Genomic DNA, 21,034 nt, shown 5'->3' with positions numbered 1-21,034 from the left:
ACCGTCTAGGGATGGCAATAAGGCGGGATGGAGGTGAGTAAGCTATTCCCATCCTTGTTCTCGTTTTTATGAGGAATCTCTATTTTTGTTCGTATTTATTTGATGCGGATTAATTTATCCCAATCCATATTTCTGTGGATTTTCCATCCCATGACATCTCCACATTCCATATAATTTTAATATATATATTTAAATATTTTTATTATATTTATAAAACATTTGAAAAAACAAATATGAACTATTCAATATCAATGATATAAAATATTGTATTAAATTATTCTAAAAATTAAGTAATCATCTAAAATATTCAGTAATTTTAAATATTAAAATAAAATAAAAAAAATAAAATAAAAAAATTCCAAATTTTTTTATCTCGTTTCGTAAGTAATTAAAAGTCTTTTTCAAACAAAAAATAATAATTTTTTTTAAATAATTAAATTATTTAAAATTATAATAATATATTAAAAATTATAATATAAATTATATAAAAATAGACCGCTCCCCATGGAGATGGGGATAAGGACCCCCATAGAGTGGGGACTACATCCCCGTCCTCTTTCTATCCCCGTGGATGGGGAATAATCTTCCCCCATCCCCATATCCGTGTGAGCAATTGGTGGGGATTTCCCGCCTCATTAATGGCGGTCCCTATGGGGATCGGGAAATCCCTCTATTGCCATCCCTACAACCGTCATTTATTTTTATTTTTATTTTACAGAATACAATTTTAATTACATTTTATTTTTCAAAATTTATATATTTTTACAATCATTCGCTCAAGTTTCTTTTTGTACAATCAAATTTTTCCAAATAAAAATTTCTGGTACGCCATCCATGAAGTCGCTCTTCATATTTCTTGACATGAATTTAATACTTAGCCTTGTATAGGAGAGTTTTCAACTTAACTATAGTTTTTTTCTTGTAAAATTATTGTTAATACGATGTAAATATTTTCTACAAAAAAATACACGAAGACCTTGCCTAATTCTAAGGGAAGACTCTACAATATTTATTTTATCCTTTTAAAATCTCAACGCCTTGAATATTTAAATGCACCTAACTAATAATACTATTTCTTTGCAATTATTTTCAACTTTGTCATGTGTGATTAAACATTCTACTAATATTATATTTCTCTTAATTATTTATTTTATGTTTTTTAGCAATTAATTACTAGTTCTTTGGTGCATGCTTCATGGAAGAACAGCATGGACGGTGATTTGTCGGCCTAACAAATGCTTTGAATTTTGTTGGTGGTTTTATAGTTCCGCAAAGGGTTTGAAAATCTTACTTATATTGATTAAAGAAAATGAACGCACCTACAGTTTTTTAATTAGGGTTAAGCAGATTATATCGTGATTTGCAAATAAAATTAAAAATTAAAAATTGGTAAAATCAGTCAGCAATTTTTTTTGTTTTGGTAAATTGAAACTCGAAACTATTTTCCGTTAAGAAACACTGACGAGTATGCCATAAAATTACATTCACACAGTCACACACTCAATTGCGTATGCACACATAATAATAATTTTTATATTTATGAAAATGACACGGGTTTATAATTAAAATCTTAAACCGAGTTGACATAACACACACAAAACTAAACATATTCACGGGTCATAATTGGCAGTGCATATCCAAAAATATTATATGATGAGATCCATATTAAATATTTAAATTACAAAAATAAATTTTTAGTTATCTAATATTAAAATGATAAATAAATTTTAAAAATTATACTTGACGAGTTTACACATCATGAAGTTTGTTGAATATTTTATTATTGTTCATTTTTTATTGATAATTTGAGAAGAAAAAGCGTTTAAAGATTTATATCACGACTTAATAGTTAGATGTCCAGCGCTTATATCATTTCAGCTATAACTCATTGGTATTATTATTCATTATTAACCGAGTCTTGTTGGCAATTATCAAATACATTTTAAATAATCGAGATTGCTTAACTAAATTTCGACATTTATAGATTATCATATTATGTGAACTTATACATATAATATGATAACATCTGGTCATAATTTTTTTATTTTAGATTTTAAATTCTTCCCTTACTAAACATATATAGTAATTATAGTTTTAAATTTCAGCTGAAAATAAATGAAAACGTATTTATAGGCCTCATAGAATGTATCTCACTCACAATCAAAAGAAAAAGATTATGTGTCATCATCAAGTTTTAAGTAGATTTAATCACTAAAAAATAATTCATCCTTTTCAAAAAAAAATTAGTTTATCGCTCAACTTTTCAAAATCATTAATTTTAGCTATTTTTTAAATTTTAATTTCAATTAAGGCCATTTTGTTTAAATTGAAGTTTAAATATATGTCCTTCATATTTAAAAAATTTAATGATAAAAATGCAAATTGGAACGATAGGAAATAATTTAAAAAGAATAATTAAATTTTTTTATCCACTTTAATCTGAATAAATGACTATAATTGAAATTAAAAATTGAGAAATAAGATAAAAATTGACGATTTTAAAAATTTGGATCACGAACGAAAAATATGGAAAAATTTAAATATTTTTAGATGATTAAACTTTTAGAGTAAAATAAAAGGTCATAGTACCTTTTTGAAGCAAATGAACCATTTAGTGAACTATAAGAAACTATCCGATGAAAAACAAAAACTATAGAACTGGTCCCTTTTTCATGTCATCTGTCATCTTTGCTGGTTCTCTATACATTGTCACCGTGGATTCCGATCCTTCACATGCCCTTTCAATGTTAAAACATTAATTCGTTTGTAATTTTAACTCTTTATTTAGTTCAATTTTGATCTATATTCATTTCAGTCGTAAATATGTCTGTGTTAATAAATAAACGTTGGATCATGCATATTGATTATTATTTATATCCAAATATGTAATTCATAAGTGATTTGTAATTTTCAATGTATCAATTTCTTTTGCTTAAAAGTAATGTAAAATATATTATGTCAAATAAATGGTCCTAGCTAGGAAGATATTATTAATTTTCCTCTGAACCAACGTATATAGTCGATCATTGATGAATAATTGCCAATTCTGCTGACCAGATCAGCATAACACAATTCACTCCGGAACCAATGATGGAATAATGGGAGTTCGAGAAATATGAAGAACAATATATATAAAATAATAAGTATCAGAAAAGAGAATAATTCTTATATTGAAACTGTTTTAATTTTTAGTTCGGTCGATTTGTTTACTCGGTTATTTTAGTTTTGTTTATGTTACAACATAATTGAAAAATTTATGTTTAAAATCAAAATGAACCAATAGAGAAATATTTTTTTAATAGTATCAAACCAATCGGTTTGGGTTTAAAAAGAATTGATTTTAAAGCTCTGTTTAAGAAATTTATTTGGTCGATTTGTTAAAAAAATTGTTATTTTGATTATTTTATCAATTTTTAGAATTTTCCAATAGAAAATGGTTTCATTGGTTTAAATTTTGATCAGACCGATCGTAATTAATATTATTAAAATTTTAAATTTTTTTCTCCTTTCAAGTTAGATTATATATCGATTTTTATTGAATTACCTAGATTGTGTAAGTTATTGTAAAGGCAAAGTAATTTTTTATATCCACAATTTTGGTTATTTTGCAAATATATTTCTAGAATACAATTTATAATCTTAAAATTTAGTGTCTAAAGTAAAATTAAAAAAATAACATAAAAATTTAATGATTTCGAAAATTCGATACCCTTATCTAGATCTATATATGCATGCCCCTGACTATGTTCAAAAGGCCAACCTAGCTTCCACCAATGAACATGCAAGAACAGAAGCACCACAAGTTTGAAGTTAGGTATTACAATACATATCACAACCTAACTAGAATGTATTTAAGGACATATACTAAGGATGCCCTACTCAATTATATGATAGCAAAGATGCATGAGATTCAAAATATATTTGTAGATTTTATCTTCTGTTCATCACTTTAATTAATTAAAGCAAACCATGGATGAGAGCTAAAAGCATGTTATTTCTCTTTTTGGGTGGTCTCCACTATTTAAAACCCTATTCCTTTGGGTTGGATGAGGTTGAAGCATGTTATATATTTTCTGTTCATTTTAATTTTGAAAGACATAAACAAAATTGGTTCTATTTGACTTTAAAAATGAACAAAATTTGGTTCAGATTGATTTTCTATTATTAAAAAAAATTGGCTTTACCATGAGTTTGATTTTGGATGTAAAGTAATTTTGTTAAGTTCTAATGGCTCGATAAAAACGCGGTTTGTGTTCGCTCATATTCTAAACAAACCGAGGTTAAATTTGATTTTATGTTCGTTCATTTAAACGAGCCGAACATGAACATAGTGGTGTTCGGCTCGTTTACGTTCATAAACAGTTCAATTAGTGATTCATGAACGAGCTAGAATAAGAGTTCGTGAGCTCGATTAAGAGTTCGTGAATCGTTTAGAAGCTCGTTGAAGTGTTCGTGAACTGACTCACATTTAAGTTAATATATATAAGTATCTTATATGATTCTAAAATTACATAGGTCTAAAAAAACTGCGTAGTTTTGATATAAGAAATTAACGTATTTTTATGCTTGTGAATTTTATATATGTTTTAGTTGTTAAATAAACGGGCTCGTTTGGTACTTATCGAGCTTGTTCGCGAGCTTGTTTGTTTAGCAGATATACGAACGAACACGAGCTAAACATGACATTATAAAATCTAAACGAACCAAACACGAACATTATAAATTCTAAACGAATCGAACAAGAATATATCGTTCAAAGCTCGAACGAACATGAACCGAATATGAACACTCTATTTGCTAAACGAGCTGAACATGAACACTTACAAATTCGGCTCGGTTTATTTACACCCCGACTACGTAGTAGTTTGAAATTAACTTTTTCAAAAGTTCTAATTTAGGTTTTAACTAGTTTAAAATTAAATATTTTCGAGATAACATTTTTTCAATATAAAATTTCTAAAAAATAAAAAATAAAAATTACATGATTCTTATTGATTAGCTTTCTATTATTAGTAGTTCTACTTTAAATTAATTAATTTTAAAATCAAATACTTTTTTGACATAATAACTTTATAATAAGTACACCATGCATCCGAAAACAATAGTCTACTTTCCTTTCTTTTTTTGTCCCAAATAGTTGTCCACATTCCTTATAAATCACAATGTAGAGTATTGAATTTTCTATATTGCTCTTATTTAAAGTTTATCATTTATTTCTATTAGCTTAAAAAATAAATTAGTCATAATATTTAATAAGGGTATATGGAAGGAAAAATGAAGATGAAATTATGAAAAGATAGAGTCTTAATTGTATTTTTTAAACTGTTTGAAAAAATGAAAATGGACTATTGCATTATATTATTTTCAGAATTAAATACTTTTAAAATAAAATGTTAAATAAAATTAAAAAAAGTAATTTATATCATTGAGAATTAAAGAGAATAAAAAACACGAACGATGACATTTTAATATACAACCATGTATTGTTGCACGATTAGTTGGTGTACCATTGCCAAAAAATGAAAGTTGATTACTGACGTTGTCATGTCTCAAAATTCATATTGTAATTACAAATCACTTTAAAATATGTGATTTAATTTGCAATTAATTCAAAATATTTATAGTAATTATAAATTCATGAAAATATTCCGTAGATCATGGGAATCATGTAAAGATATGTAGATTGAATGCCTATTATTTGATAATAATATCAATAAGAATTAACGTTTAATGGAATATTTAATCTGAATTTGGTTCATCATCTATAAAAAGGGTATGCAAAACGAAGAGGAAGAAGGAAGATCAGGAAATAAATCATGGGTTTAAGGAGGAAGAAGGAAGATCAGGAAATAATAGTAATAAAAATAGAGATGCAGCAGCCAGAAGTAAGCTTAAAGATAAAGAAGAAACCAGAAATGATCTCTTAAGAAAGGCACTCAAGCGTTTGCAAGAATTTCAAGAGGATCAAGATCAACACAAATGAAGATGACGATGAAGAAATTGTTGAATCATATATAGCGAATTTCTGATACTCAGTATCATTCGCGTTCTTAATAAAAGTTTAATAGATTGAAAAATAATGTCATGAAAATGTTAGCTAAACAAAGAATTCACATCACAAACCATACCATGCAAGCAATTAGCATTATAGTCATTCGGCTATATAAATGAAAATATAATCAAACCACCAAACATACCCTCAACTCAAGAACATATTTGAATACATTTAGAACACACATTTGTACCTAACCAATCACCATGAAACATAACCGAGCAAAACGAGAAACTCGATTCACATTTGCAATAGAAACAAAATCATAGCATATAAGATTTTAGAAAAATAATCAAAACAAATGGTAGGAAAAATATCTGAGCTACAAGATGGATGAAGAACTTGTCCATTGGAAACAAAACCATGCAATTGAAATATAATGCAAAATTCATTGTCTTCAGAAGTTACTCTCAGGATATAAGCTACACTACACTAGAAGATCAAATCAATTCATTCTTTGTGCAGCTTCTTTTGCTAAGACTCGTTCCTTAGCTTTAGTCTTGGCTTGAGATTTGGATCCCATGATGCCACCGCCCCACCTCTTGCGGTGCTCATCGAATTTGTCATTGAAGTTGGCCTAAAATTAACAGGAAGGATTGTAAGATTAAATTAAAGAAAAAGGAGTCAATGTCAATAACAAATTGGCGGTCTTCACTTAATATGCAGCAAAAAAAGAGATATGCTTGTTCCCAAATACAGTGTCAAATACAAGGACTTTTAAAAACCAAATCAGAAATCACCAGCTAGACCATATTAAAATGCTAACAAAGATTACCACACGGGTTTGATTTATTACCTTTACTGCCTCCAAAATCTTGCTAAATTCCATTTTATCTTCATTCTTTACTGATGTAAGGCACAATGCGGCAGCAGTCTTTTGGTGGACAATCTATTCGTTGTTAACAAAAAACATTGTCAGTTTTCCATATTAAAGTAATATAAATACCATTAATAAATGAAATGGTGCAGAAACTTTACCGCTCCTAGCCGAGACTTGCCCTTGACAATTGCATATGGCACCTCCATTTTGCGGCACAAGGCAGGCAACCAAACAACAAGCTCAATTGGATCCACATCATGAGCAATAATTACTAACTGAGCCTTGTTCTACATGAATAACAGAAGGTTTGGTTACAACAAAGAATTAGAAAGAATACAAGATGAGCCACAATAATCATAAAAGTACATCAGCAGCGAGCAATATTATAATCAGTAGTTGATTGAGGAAGTGCCAAAATAATATAATCATGTTCTTATCAAGGTGAGGAGAGAACACAAAGGCTAAATGTAACAAGTCCAAAATATAATTTTCAAAATATCCTGATGTGGTCACCTTACCTACAAAACTCAACTATTAATCTAATAAAAGAGCTGTCAAAATTTTGCACCATCACTCAGTAAAGCCAATGGGCAGAGAGTTAAATGTATACCTGCTCGATGAGGTAGGTAACATGGTTAAGCCCGTATTTAACAACTATAGGCTTCTTTGATTCCACAGTTTTCCCCTCAGCTTCAGCTTGTGCTCTGTGAAGAAGCCTTTCCTTCTTAGCTGCCTTGTCTTCAGGTCTGTACTTGAGCAACAGCTTGAAGAGTTGGGTAGCTGTAATGTTAAAATCACGAACAAATATTAGGACAGCCAGGATCAGGAAATATAACAGGCAGTTGATTGAGATGGTAATCAAACAACAAATTTATCAAGGGCATTATTGATGCTACATTAACATTCACGATTCTAAAATGATACATAAATCAAATAGAACTCCAACACAGCAATGAAAATCATACCAAGGTTCTTGTCGAGCGTCTTAGTGAACTGGTTAACAGCAGGAGGAACCTTCAAACGCTGCTTCAAAATTCTCCTTTGCCTCTGAATGCGAACAACATGAGGCCACTTGACAAACCTGGTCAAGTCCTTCTTAGGTGGCAGAGCCCCACCAATTCCAAACTGCTTTGGCCGCTTTTCAAACAAAGGATTCAAAACCTTTTCCTGCATTATTGAAGGTATGCACCAATTAAAATCACGAAGAAACATCATGCCGACTTACAATTTGAGTAAAAAAATCTGCATTTAAATAAAAGACTACTCACCGTTTTCTTCTTCGCCAATGCCGGGGCCTTCACACCTCTTTTCGGGGCCTGTAAAAAGACAAAATAAGTGGCCAAAAGAGACAACTAAAGTACCAGCATACAATTCAAATGGGAAAATATCATGAAATTCAAGTCAGACCTAGTTCTGAACTCAGATCATTTTAGTTTTATTCCACATAAAATTAATTATTTTATCTAAACTCTTATAACTAAAGACAAGCTGAAATCTAGATAAGCAGCGAATTAACAGCTACCCAATCTGCTCTATATCTAACATTTACATTAGAAAAAAGATCAATATAAAATAGCAAAAAAAATGGAGAAATTAAAAGGCTTCATGTAAAGAGAAAATGCGATACCATGGTAGCGGAGGAAATGTTCAGATGGAGAAGGAGTGTAGAACGTAGTAGAGAAGAGCAGCGGTTTGAGAGGGTTTTATTTGTCTGCTGTAACTCGAAAGGAAACGATGCCCAAACCCTAAAATTGTTAAAAGAAATAGGCTTAATATATTACTTCATCCCTGAACTTATAAATTTTTATCGTTCTGACCCTTCAATTTCTCAGTTTAACCTCTTGGACATTTCAATTTCTAAGTTTTACTTTACCTCTTTAATCTATTGGTAGAGAGACATGCATAAATTTATGTAGGAAAAAGATAATGGCTGGACTGTCAAATAATTTAACACATTATTAATATTAAAAGATGGAGGGTCAAATTGGTGAAGAGGTGCAAAAGATAAGAAAAAAGTGTAACGTTTTTAACAAAAAAAATACGATAATTGGAGTATATGAAAAAATCAAATCAAAATTTTAAAAAGAAATGAAAGCATAATGTTATTTTAATTTAAATATTATAGATCAGGTGTTTTTTAGACTTGATTTTGTTTGTTTATAATAAAAAATAAAAGTAAAAGTAAAATTTAAGAGGTTTTTAATTTTTTATTTAATACATTAATTTATTTTTTCTTTATTTTTGAAAAAGAAAGAAGAGTTTAAAAATAATTATTTTAAAAATTAAAAGCTCATTAATTTGATATAAAATAGAAAGCTATTTTTTAAAATTTTCAAAATAAAAAATATATGATACAAAAGTATAGAAGCTGATGCTAAAGAAGCTGAAATGAAAGATCATATAAATAAAAATATACAAATTCAGAATTTAAAATATGCATTACACTTTATCTTAAAAACATATATTCATGTGCTTCTTTTGTTTTGTAACTAAACGTTGTCCTAGATAGACAAAAAAATAGCGAAATAATCATAAAATTTACAGTTTAAGAGATTAAAAAAACGAATTTAAGAGTTGGAATGTGAAAAGTTAAACCAAAAGATGAAAGGTTTAATGGGTAAAACGATATAAAGACAGAGGTCAAATGATATGTTAGGCTTAAAAAAACGTTGATTTTTATCCAATTTTCTCACTTTTGTAAAACAAAATTTATTCATTATTCCGCGCTTTTGGACTTTATTAATTCTTTTTTTGTGTGTGTTTTTCTATTATTAGCTTTTATTTATCAGTAAGTAAATTTAATATTTTGTTTTTATTTTTTATTTATTAACATATTATTAATAATTTTTTTATAGAATATACATGAAAATGATACCATCTTCTATATTATTTTACATTTAGTTTTAGTTTTAGTTTTGAACAAAGGGTTATCGCAATCTTTGAATCTGTACATCAATGTCAATTAACTAGCACTTAAATCTTTATTTTTAGATCAATTGAAAAGTAGAATAAGCTTGTGTCCAGATTTATTACATGAGAGTTAGGATTTACACGTTAAATCCATGAGGAAGACTTTTGATTTTATTTTAGTTTCTTTGATTTGATTTGATTAGATTTGTTTTGATTCATTATTCAGTTTGATTATAAAGTACAAATAAAAATTGATAAATAAAAAGAATTATAGTGTCACGAGCTCTTTATTTTAATTGGGAGAGGGGTTAGAGCATCTCCAACCAATGGACTCTTTAAAATTGTCAAACTCTTTAAATTAAAGAGTTTGATAATAAATTAGAAGTCCAATGGACTTTCTATTTTTTATATTTAGAGTAGAGAGTGAAAATGGCTCTCCACATGTAGAGAGCCATTTTCACTCTCTACTTCATTTTTCAAATAATAAAATTTTAAATTTTAAAAAATAAGGTGGTTATTTTTACTTTTAAATATTATATTTTTACTTTTAGTAAAAAAATTGAATAAATAAATGAATAAAAAATTATTTTATTAATATTTAATATTTTATTAATATTTTTTATGAAAATAAAATAAAATTTAATATTAGAGAGGCAATTAATTTAATATTATTATTATTTAATACTTTTTATTTTATTATTAATTATTAAAATTATATACAATAAAAAACTGATATTAAAGAATCCATTGGAGTAAAATTTTAAATATCACTCTTTATCTTTAAGATGTTTTTTATTTTACAAAAGATGCTCTTTATTTTAAAGAATATCATTGGGGATGCTCTTAGACTTGAAATTCAATTGTGCAAAATGAGCTACCATTGAAATTTGGAAAAGTTAGACCATAGACGGAAAAATTCTGAAAGTTTGAGATATATTTTAGTTATTAAACCTTATAAATATTGTTTAACGAATTATATTTTATTCTTTGCAATTAAATTGATATTCATAAGCTTAAAGAATTTTTTTACAGAAATTATCAAATTAAAAGAATGCTTAGTGTGTGCAATATTTTCAGTAATGTTTGGAAAAATTGGATAGAGAACTTCACTTTTTATAGGTTATGTTGTCACTTTGAAATAAGAACATAAATAACACAATTAATTCATTAGCAGGCATACAAATTTCGGTAATATTTCACAAAAATATGTAATTCTAACAAAGGCTAACCATACAGGCAGCAATGCGAACCAAAATCCTAGACATTTCGCTATCTATACAAATTAACTAGAGAAGCATACAACACTAAACAGCAAAGCTGAGAATTCATAATCCATTCCGCAGAAATAAATCTGCTACATGCTCATTCGCTATCATGATCGGTTTCATCAGAATTATCTTCTGATGTCACCTCTGAATCTTCTTCCTCGTCATCACATTCTGCTATTCTAACGACTCTATTGGCGGTTATTTTGGTCAGGGCGGCACTTTTGCTCGCTCTTTGTGACCTGGTACCAACAGTGGCTTGAGTAGCCTGAGCAACACAAGTGGTGGAGGTGTCTTCATCAGAGGATGTCTCGTCTTCAGATCTCGCTCGTCTTCTTGCACGAGTTGGTCTAGATGGCCTTATCGGGGCCGGTGTTTGAAGGATTGAAGAAGAGCTACTATCAATATCCAAGTTCAACTCCAATTCCAACCTCCCTGTCAACATAAACACAATGAGTACAGAGGATAGCGAGGTAACATGACAAATAGTTTATATTTTGCAACGCAATGTAGCAAACGAGGTACCAGGCTACCATTTGTTCGAATCATATCGTATCCAGAGAATGGGGATTGACAAAATCCAAACCAAATTAACGAACTCGGTTCAATTACAAAAATAATTTGATTTTTTGGTTAAGTTTAATTTTACAAGTAAAAAATTGTCAATTCACTTTTGGTACAAATCTAGCCAAAAGAATCAAACCGACACTGGTGTGGTTCAAAATATTTATAACTTGTACAAAATTGGTTTGGTTCTATTATGAAAAAAAGTTACAAATGTTAGTTCAGTCTGGTTTGGTTTGATTTGGTACTCCTACCATAAATCGCCACAATAAAGCAACTAATCATTCCTCTTCAACATTCAAATAAAATTTCAAATTGCTTGAAACTTTCATTTATTTTTAAAATAAAGGATCATCATGGTCTCTATACTTGTATATCATGGTCGATTAACTCACATTTAGCCATATTAATCCATTAAGAATAGCATTGTCTACTTTTAGGTTAATTAACTTCCAAATTGGATCACTGCGATCCATGAATTCATTCATTTTGTACAATTTGAGAGTTAATTGACCTAAAAATAGAGACTACTGTCTTTGACTAATTAAAATGGCTAAGATTGAGTTAATTGACCCTAACGCACAAGTTTAGGGACTCGAATGACCCTTAACTCTTTATTTTAATGCTTCTATGAATACCCATATAGCTGAATGTCCCAATATATAATAACTTTCCCAAGGCTTTTTCAGTAAAAGGGACTTACCCAATATAAGTTTGATTTGATCATCCTCAAGTTCCTCCTCTGGCTGGCTATCTAATGACTTGAGATGCTCAGCCATTCGCTTCAACTCCTTTATAAGATCTTTATCTGCGGATCCAGATTCAGCTACGTGATTCAAAAGCCGCCTCATTAATTTTACTGCTCCTTGTTCTGACATTCGAAAATGAAGCAATACAAGTATCCTGCTTAATGCCAAGGTGTATGCCTTCTCAGCAGCTGTCTTCTTAACTGAAAAACTTAGCACCTTAAAAAAGCACAAAAATAGCCAATCAGATTTGCCACATTAACAATACACAACATAATGCATAACAACATGGTACCAACTACTGGATAGTTTCACTTTGAAATTAACTGCCGGAATGATACAATTCTAAAATTAACTTATTCTGTTTCTCTTTAGACTGGAAGAAACAAAAATATGGTAGCTAAAGACATTATTGGGTCCGACAAATAGAACAAAATGATATCAAATGTCAAGATTTGTTTTAGTTTTGACAAATACTAGGAACTTTCAGTTTTTGATTTACTTTTAGTTCACTATACAAGGCTCTCATCTCATGTCCGGCTTCAGCTGGACTTCACACTCCATTGATTCGTTACAGCTAGCAAAATTCATTGGAAACCAAATTTTATGGTCAGCTCTCCATGTCCTAATCCATTCAACCAAACCACTCATACCAACAGGCAATAAACTTTAAACCTTTACCAGTTTTTTTGTCACCAAGTGCAAAGTGTTGAACAACTGAACAAAAAACAAGTACCCAAATGCCCTCGAAAGTTAGACAACTCAGAGCATCCACTACAATTAAAAGTGCCTTGCCTCACGAACAGTTCTTACTTCTCATAAATTAAAGATCAATATATCACGAGAAACAAGCTAAGGTAATTAAAAACACTTCCGTTTCAGGAATAAACCATGCAGGCTACAGCTTGAAGCAAACTATACTTTAAGAGGAAAATGGCCTATCAAAGGACCAGCAAACTGCTTCAGATGATGAAAAGCAAGTTAGATATTAGACTTTGAAACTGATAATTCATGTTCTTAACGATTCATGTATGTAGAAAGAAGAATAAAGCTTTTGTTGCGAAAGGTCACCTCAGCAGCTATACGTATTGCAAGTCCCTCCTCTCCGCATTCAAATGAAGATTGCTGAGAACTATCTGTGGTTTCTGGTAGCTCTGTACTTCCATTTTCATCGTTAATTTCAGTCTTTTTGGAAAACAAAGGAGCCTGAATCATTTGTAGCATAAACCGTGAAGCGTTGACTGCCCTCTTACGCATATTAGATACCAAAATGGCAGCACCTCCAGCATTGCCATAGATGCCAGGCCACATGGAACGTATGACTGGAACAAAGGCCTTGGATAAACATTTCTACATTTGCGGCATTGAAAAATTAATGTAATTATTGAAAAAAATAGAAGACATCTCTGCTAAAAAAATATATAAAACATCAAATACAATTAAATGTTATGCTTACCTTATGATTAGCTGAGAGGGAGGGATAATGCTGGAAGAAGACAGATAAACACTGTTTCAACCTGGTGAAGTAGGCAATTATTAGTTGAAGTATTATCTGGAGAAGATAGTAGAAATCATTAACAAGGGCATAGAAATTCTACCTCTGTAAGTCTTTTGTTTCGTTACTGAAAAAAAGAATAATAAGCTTGGCTAAGAGCAGAGGCAGTAAAGAAGTTGGTATGCTTGGATAATTCTCACTGAGGAGAAGAATTTTAGCAAAACCCTCACCGAGAACACCTTGCACCGTCTCATTTTCATCCCCTACTACAGATTTTGTCCAATCGTTTCTGTCAAGACCAGCATATAAAAGATCTAGTAGCTGAACATCTAAGCAGTCATCAGGATCAGAAAAGTTAACGGGGTTAAATACAATCTTGGATTCCTGAGATTGAGAAGCATGATCAAACCCAAGAGCCTTGTCAACTTCCCGGGTACCGTGCCACATGCCAAGATCAATTAGTGTCTTACACGCTACTATGCTAATTGAAGAAGGACCCTTAACATAAGAAAGCCTCAGCTGCTTTACTAGGTCTTCACTTGGTTTCTTCTCTAACAAGCCAAAAAGACCAAGACACCTGATGGCAACTCTCTGGACATCCAGATGAATATGTTTTGCCTGCATCCATTGTTCAAATCACCAATCAATATCAGAAAAAGCTTTAAAAATTATAAAGTGGACACAATTAATTGGACGCATAAGACCCATTTAATTTGAATGCAGAATAATGAGTCCATCTTGTCTGAACTCAAAAACAATCCTAATTTTCTGAACAAAGAAATTAAGAAACAAGATTCATGTGAACTGTTCCTCTACTTTCTTCACTTCCCCAGTGGCATATATACCATCATAAGTACATACTTTTGGAAAACTTAAAATAGTCACAATTTGACCATTGAAACGACAGAAATAATCAGACACTACACAGTGACCTGATTTAAACATGGATGCAAGACACATCAAGCACTCATTTCTAAGTTCAACAGAATCAACTTTACAAAGATAAGTCCACATTAGAAATAATTGGAGTCATTACAGGCATGACTACTACTATCTAAAACCAAAGAGAGGAAAGAGAGGAAAGAAAAGGAAACAAATAACAGAAAAAAACATCAAAATCAAATACAATACATATTTACCCCAGGAAGCAGTAAAGATTGAAGCAGCTCAGCAGGTTCAATCGCTTTGCCTTGAAGCCAGTGTAAAGCTTTCGCATTTTCCAAGAGAACACCAGTAACTGCGAGGCAATGCATCCACTGCATATAGTCTGCCGTTCTTTCCCTACAAGGTCGAGCAAGCTCTTCTATGACCCCAAGAACAATCTCCTCAAGCTCACCAGTAGCAGCATGGACTTTCCTAGCTAAACTGGACACTGCATCAGCCCATTCTTTGTCACCACCGACGTTTATTCCATCTCCTATCACAACTTGATTTCCTTCATCATCCACTTCATGATCAAGTGGCTTGTGCAATAGTTCCTGCACAAACAGACTTGCAACTTTTCTGCTAGTAGAATCAGAAAAATCAAGCATTGCACCAAGCAATAGTAGCTGCCGAGATGCAAAGCGATAATTTGGTCCTGAGAATATAAGGGTACTTAGAGTATGTAGTGGCAGATAAACTTACTGAAACAACAAAAAAGACCTACCAGCATCTATATGAGCTTTGACTAGAACTACATAATCAGAAACTGTTGCAGGGAGTATCTTTTCCAGAAGGTCATTGCTATCTGATGCTTCAGCTGCATATACTGCAGCTTCAGTGCCCATTGTTGTGGCAGCGTCAGAGCCTCTTTCCTGTCCAGACACATAACACATATCAACCAAAGGGCGCAAAATTCATTCTTATATCTTCAGCCACGATAACTTTAGTTAAAAATCAGCATATCGGCCATAATGTCAGACCTATAATTGTATAGTTATTTAGGCCTGAGGGTTAAAAATAAAAAAAGGCTTGGCTTATTTGCACGACTTTACTTCAGAAAATGATTCGTTAGGAATGGAAAGATAAGAAATCATCCAAGAGAAGTCAGAATATAAGAAAACAGGTGTAACCTTGTATATCAATGAAGAAAGCTAGTGATCAAAATTTTGATATTTAAGAAACTCCTAGATCAAGTGAGGTCAATAACACAGGAAACAAAAAATATTAGCAGTCTACTAAACAGGCTTTCTGAAAAAGAAGCACCATTAATTTTATTACCAAAGCCACACCACTTCTTCCAACCTCAACAATAGAACAAAGTAGATAATGACAAAAATCAAATATCCAAAATAACAAAGAGAATAAACAAAGAAAAATTGACAACAAACTAACTCACTTGTGCTTCTGTCTGCAGGTGTTTGCAAACTGTCTTCCAGTAAAGTGCAAACTCTGGCTCCATTAAACGGATGCTTGCATTGGAGTTTGCTGACTCTCCTGGTATCAGTATGAGAAACCATTATGATGCTGATTTTACACAAGCAACGCAAAGAAAGATCCTGCAGAGGACTAAACTACTTAAGCCTCTACCAAGACACTAATTTGAAAAGAGCTATGTGGCATAAGGAGACACACAATCTACCACCAAACAGATGATTTAGAATGTTACAGGAACAAGTCGCTGTATGAATAGTAATCAAGATGACTATTACTAAAACTCTTAATACTTTCAGAACACTGAATAAAAATGCAAAAGAAAGCAATAACAATAAAAGTATCTTCCTATAATTATAGAATCGCTTTAAGTGAAGATAACATTTCACTGTACCCCATTAGATCTTTCCTTCTATGAAATCTCACAACTCCATTAATTCTTTCCCCTTTTTGAATACAGTATCATGTTTCACCCAGTTAAAAATTGTTGCAACACTGAAGAAAATGTAAACATGTCTCTACTATGAATCTTTACTCGGAGAAAAGTTTACAGCTTTAAACAGAGTGGCCAAGTACAATGATATTTCACTGTCCCCGTTTGCATAGTTCCAAAAAAAATAAAATAATTGATAATTCTTGAAAACCATCAAATGCTTGAATTGTCATATTAATAGTGCTAATAATCAAACAACAAAAATCTTAGGTATTCTCGATTGAGAAAAAGATAAATAGTGGAACAAGACTCATGTTGGAAGCTGCAGAATAGTGCCCATCACAGATATACAGTAGAATTGGAAAAAACAATAAAATATTAATTGCGAAAGAATGAGAATGAATGAGAAACATTTTCTCAAAACCATTTGACCAAAACGAAAAGCTCCACTAACCTTCCATATCACCATTGCTCAACGATATGTACTGCCGGATACTTTGACCATCACATAACTTCACTAAGCCATCTTTTAACAGAGCAGCCATCACAGACTCCCCAACTGACTCATATGTTTCTACATCAAGGAACCTCAGAAGTTGTACAGGATCATCATTGCAGCACTTAGAAAGCCACTCATCTCTCATTAATTTTAAACATTCTCTTAATACAGCTACAGAACGATCCGCAAGGCCTCTCTGAAGAATAGCTGTCCTTAGCTTTATGCTACCAAAATAATTATATAATTATTTTATAGCAATTTGCAATACAATGATGGGATATTAGATCACATTACTCTTGAAAGCACACTATAATTAGCATCAAGAACAATAAAAACATTATCTAAATTAATTTTGGGTTGAAAACTGAAGAATATTCAGACAATACACTAGAGTGTCAAATTCACCTGAGACTTTGAAGAGGAAACTTAGCAGCTAGAACACAATAAGAAGCTTTGCGAACAGACTCACTCACATCCATAGTAGAATTGATAATAGCTAGTGAGGTTGCATTAGAAGGTGGCAGAGCTAACACAATTGTCTTCCGAACCTCCTGTTAAAAAACATGCACAAGTGAACCATTCAGCTCATAAACTCCCTTACATTACATTCGGAAATTGAAATTCTAAAAAACAAAATCAAATTCAGTCCATCCTAGTCGATTTTCATGTTCGCTAATTGCAAACTTCTCTAAAAGCCTAAACTACAAATATATTCCAAAACAAGCCGTTTAAGATCAAACTCATTAAGAAGAAAGGATTTCAGCAATCAAAACTCACCGCGCTAGGTTCTTGAGGAAGCATATCAAGCAACAAATCAAGAATGTCACTATTCTCACTATCATTAGCAAACCGCGCGAGAGACCTAATTGCGAAGATACGAACAATTGGAACCTTGTCAGTAACTCTTAGCTTCATACATTCTATCACTTCATCCCATACATCATCACTGACTTCCGCATCATCCGGTAACCTCATTATTATCTAACATAGTGAAACAAGCAAACTAAATGTAAAAACAAATATGTTATCCAAGCGCGAAAACAAAAACGAAAATAAAGAATCTAACCTCGGAGATGATATGGCAAGCCCTAGACCTAGCGTTTTTGTTAGCGGCAACAGCAGCAATGAGTAAAAACTGGATAAATTCTTCAAGGAAATCATTGTGAGCGGCGGCAAAGAGTGAAACAAAGCGGATTACGCGCTCAACGGAGGGAATACGGCGCTGGATGTGGAAAAGAGGAGTTAGGGTTTTGAAGAAGGAAGCTGAGAAGGATGAGTGTGATTTTGATCGGACGGTTGAGAGTTCTTTGAGTTTTCGAATGTGTGTTGCATTTGTGGTCTTGATTTCGTCGAGGATTTTAGCAATTTTTAGCGTTAACTGTTCTTGCTTGCTGTTATCTTCTTCGCTCTCTTTGGCCTCCATTTTTGCCATCTCTTGTTTTCTCCTTTCTCTCTGAGCAAAAGGATAGATCTCTCTGATTGTCGTTTTGGTTTGGTTTTTTGATTTTGCGCTTTTGAATTCGAGCGGGAGCTTTTGCAAAGGTAAGTGATGGGCCTCATGGACCAGGCCTGTGTTTATCTTTTCATGGAACAAGGTTTTTACACTGGGATTGTTACAAAAATATCAGATTATTTGTATTTCTACCAACCATCATCCTATCACTTAATTTTTTGAATTAACTCATTTTTAAAGTCTTTTAACTTTCCCTTTTTTAGTTATATGGTCCATGAATTTTATTTTCATCTTTTAGTCCCTAAACTTTAATTTTCGCTTTCTCAAGTCCTTAAACGGGTACGGGTCACTAAATATTAACGGATTAATGGTTTAGGATATAAAATGGTGTCATAATTTGTAAGGTCTATTTTTCTCCCAACATTGTAAAGAGAAATGCTAAACAACACGAAGTGGTTAAACACTAATTACACTATTTCTTGGCAAGTGAAGGCAAATTAATACTTAATTAATGGTTAAACTTCTATTACCTATGCTTACGTGTATAGTACAGGTTGGTGTTGTATTTACACTTAAGAAGCAAATTTTCAGTTTTTCTTCTTTTTATTACTATTTGTTATTTATTTTTTAACTCTATATTTTATTATTTTATATATATTATTTCTGTGGTTTATTTTATTAAAAAAAATCAATAAAAAAATTATAAACCTGATTTTTTGTTTAAAAAAATCACTTAGTCGTGAGGGGTGAGTTTCACATGCGGTGTGAGAATAGGCGAGGGTGTATGAGGGGTGTGTTTGACCCAGTTTGATATTTCGTGCCAATTGAGAGGTTTTTTTTATTTTTTGTTCTTTTATTATTGATTATTTATTTTATAATTCTTAATTTGTTGATTTGTAAAAAATTTAGTTTTCTTTTTCTTGATAGTATTATCTGTTAATTATTTTATAACTTTTTATTTTATTTTTCTTTATTCTTTTTTAAAATTAATTATAAAAACATTTATTTTAACTAATTATAAAATTAATATTCACAAAATTTAAAGATAGATGACTAAGTGATTTTTTAAACAAAAAATCAGTTTTATATTTATTTTATAACTTTTTATTTGATTTTGTTTGACAAAAAAAAACCACAGGACAAATATATAAAATAATAAAACAAAAAGTTAAAAAATAAATAACAAATAATAAAAAGAAGAAAAACTGAAAATTTGCTTCTTTAAGTGTAAACACAATACCAACCTCTATTATACACGTAAGCACAGGCAATAGAAGTTTAACCATTTGGTATTAATTGCCTTCACTTGACAAGGAGTAGTGTAATTCGTGTTTAACCACTTCGTGTTGTTTAGCATTTCTCCATTGTAAATGAACGAATGAAATAGAAGGGCATCCATTTGAGGACTTGAGAAAGTAAAAATTTAAAGTTCAGGGACCAAAAATGATGGAAAAAAGTTCAAAAACCGGACAATTAAAAAATAAAATTTTAAGGGACTTTAAAATGATTTAGACCTTGATTTTTCTATCTCAACGTGCGCTAGTCTTTAAAATTTTATTCTTACGTCTTTTTTCCTACTCGTATTCTCAATTTCTCGAATCTCATATTTTGATATAAAACCGCTTTAAACAGTTTTCTAAAATATAATTTGCAATGCTTTTTAAAATAATTAATAAAAAGATTGCATACGTTAAAAAATATTATTTTTTTGATAATTAACAAAACAAAAATGTTAAATAGCATTTGCGCAAGCTAGCAGTCCAGCCATCAACCCAGTCATCTATAACAAGTCATGTTGCAATGTCACCCCACAATTTCTCTGTAATGCCAATCCCATAAGGCCCATTAACCCACACCAAATACTAGTAGATTTGACACACATTCTAAATTTATAAGAATGGAAAACAAATTTAAGTGTGCTACATCATCTTGCAATAAGCAAAAGCGCTTTCTTAAACACTTTTTTCCTTACCTTTTGGAACTTGGATGGTTAAGGTATTTGAAATGTAGTAATATTTGTTAATTAAGTATTGGCCCAAAAGAAAGAAAAAAGTGTTTCCACTATAATTACATTAATAATTCTTTTTCATGAATATTATCACGTTTAAATCTCTAATTATATTATATCTTCAGCATGGCTTGAAAAGTTGATTAGTTGATAATTTTTAAAGAACAAAGTTTTCCTTCAACCCATATTGTTGGAAAGTTATGCTCCTATCAACGTGGTGATTCTAGAGGGGTCCTAGTATATAATGTGCCAAAATTTGTAAAAACTTACATCTTTAATCCTCATACTTTATAGCATGTTGTATTTTAATTGTTTAGACTTTATTTTATTTGTTGTATGATATAGTATTATGTTAATATTTTATCATGCATGGAAAATTAAATTATTGAATTTTATTCGTATATCAGTATTAAACTTTGCATTACATTGTATTT

General features: G+C 31.0%; 2 protein-coding genes across 2 annotated transcripts; both read right to left on the bottom strand.

Moving 5' to 3' along the window:
- Window positions 1-6,318: 6,318 nt before the first annotated feature.
- LOC126678912 (60S ribosomal protein L7a-2) lies at window positions 6,319-8,647 on the bottom strand. Its single transcript, XM_050373828.2, has 7 exons — window positions 8,500-8,647; window positions 8,141-8,188; window positions 7,838-8,039; window positions 7,483-7,652; window positions 7,031-7,159; window positions 6,849-6,941; window positions 6,319-6,629 (listed from the first exon to the last, which is right to left on the bottom strand). Exons 1-7 carry the CDS (start codon window positions 8,500-8,502, stop codon window positions 6,498-6,500), a joined length of 777 nt encoding a protein of 258 aa, XP_050229785.1. The 5' UTR covers window positions 8,503-8,647; the 3' UTR covers window positions 6,319-6,497.
- Window positions 8,648-10,933: 2,286 nt separating this feature from the next.
- LOC126678036 (uncharacterized) lies at window positions 10,934-18,661 on the bottom strand. Its single transcript, XM_050372896.2, has 12 exons — window positions 18,206-18,661; window positions 17,917-18,120; window positions 17,545-17,690; window positions 17,095-17,363; window positions 16,173-16,270; window positions 15,501-15,648; window positions 14,992-15,431; window positions 13,956-14,470; window positions 13,814-13,874; window positions 13,429-13,707; window positions 12,315-12,576; window positions 10,934-11,482 (listed from the first exon to the last, which is right to left on the bottom strand). The coding sequence occupies exons 1-12, from the start codon at window positions 18,569-18,571 to the stop codon at window positions 11,145-11,147; spliced, it is 3,126 nt and encodes a 1,041-aa protein (XP_050228853.1). The 5' UTR covers window positions 18,572-18,661; the 3' UTR covers window positions 10,934-11,144.
- Window positions 18,662-21,034: the final 2,373 nt, after the last annotated feature.

This window comes from Mercurialis annua, linkage group LG4, assembly GCF_937616625.2.
Source record: "Mercurialis annua linkage group LG4, ddMerAnnu1.2, whole genome shotgun sequence".
Lineage (NCBI taxonomy): Eukaryota > Viridiplantae > Streptophyta > Magnoliopsida > Malpighiales > Euphorbiaceae > Mercurialis > Mercurialis annua.
The sequence above is the reverse complement of the archived record's forward strand: the minus strand, read 5'-3'. Positions and strand labels throughout refer to the sequence as shown.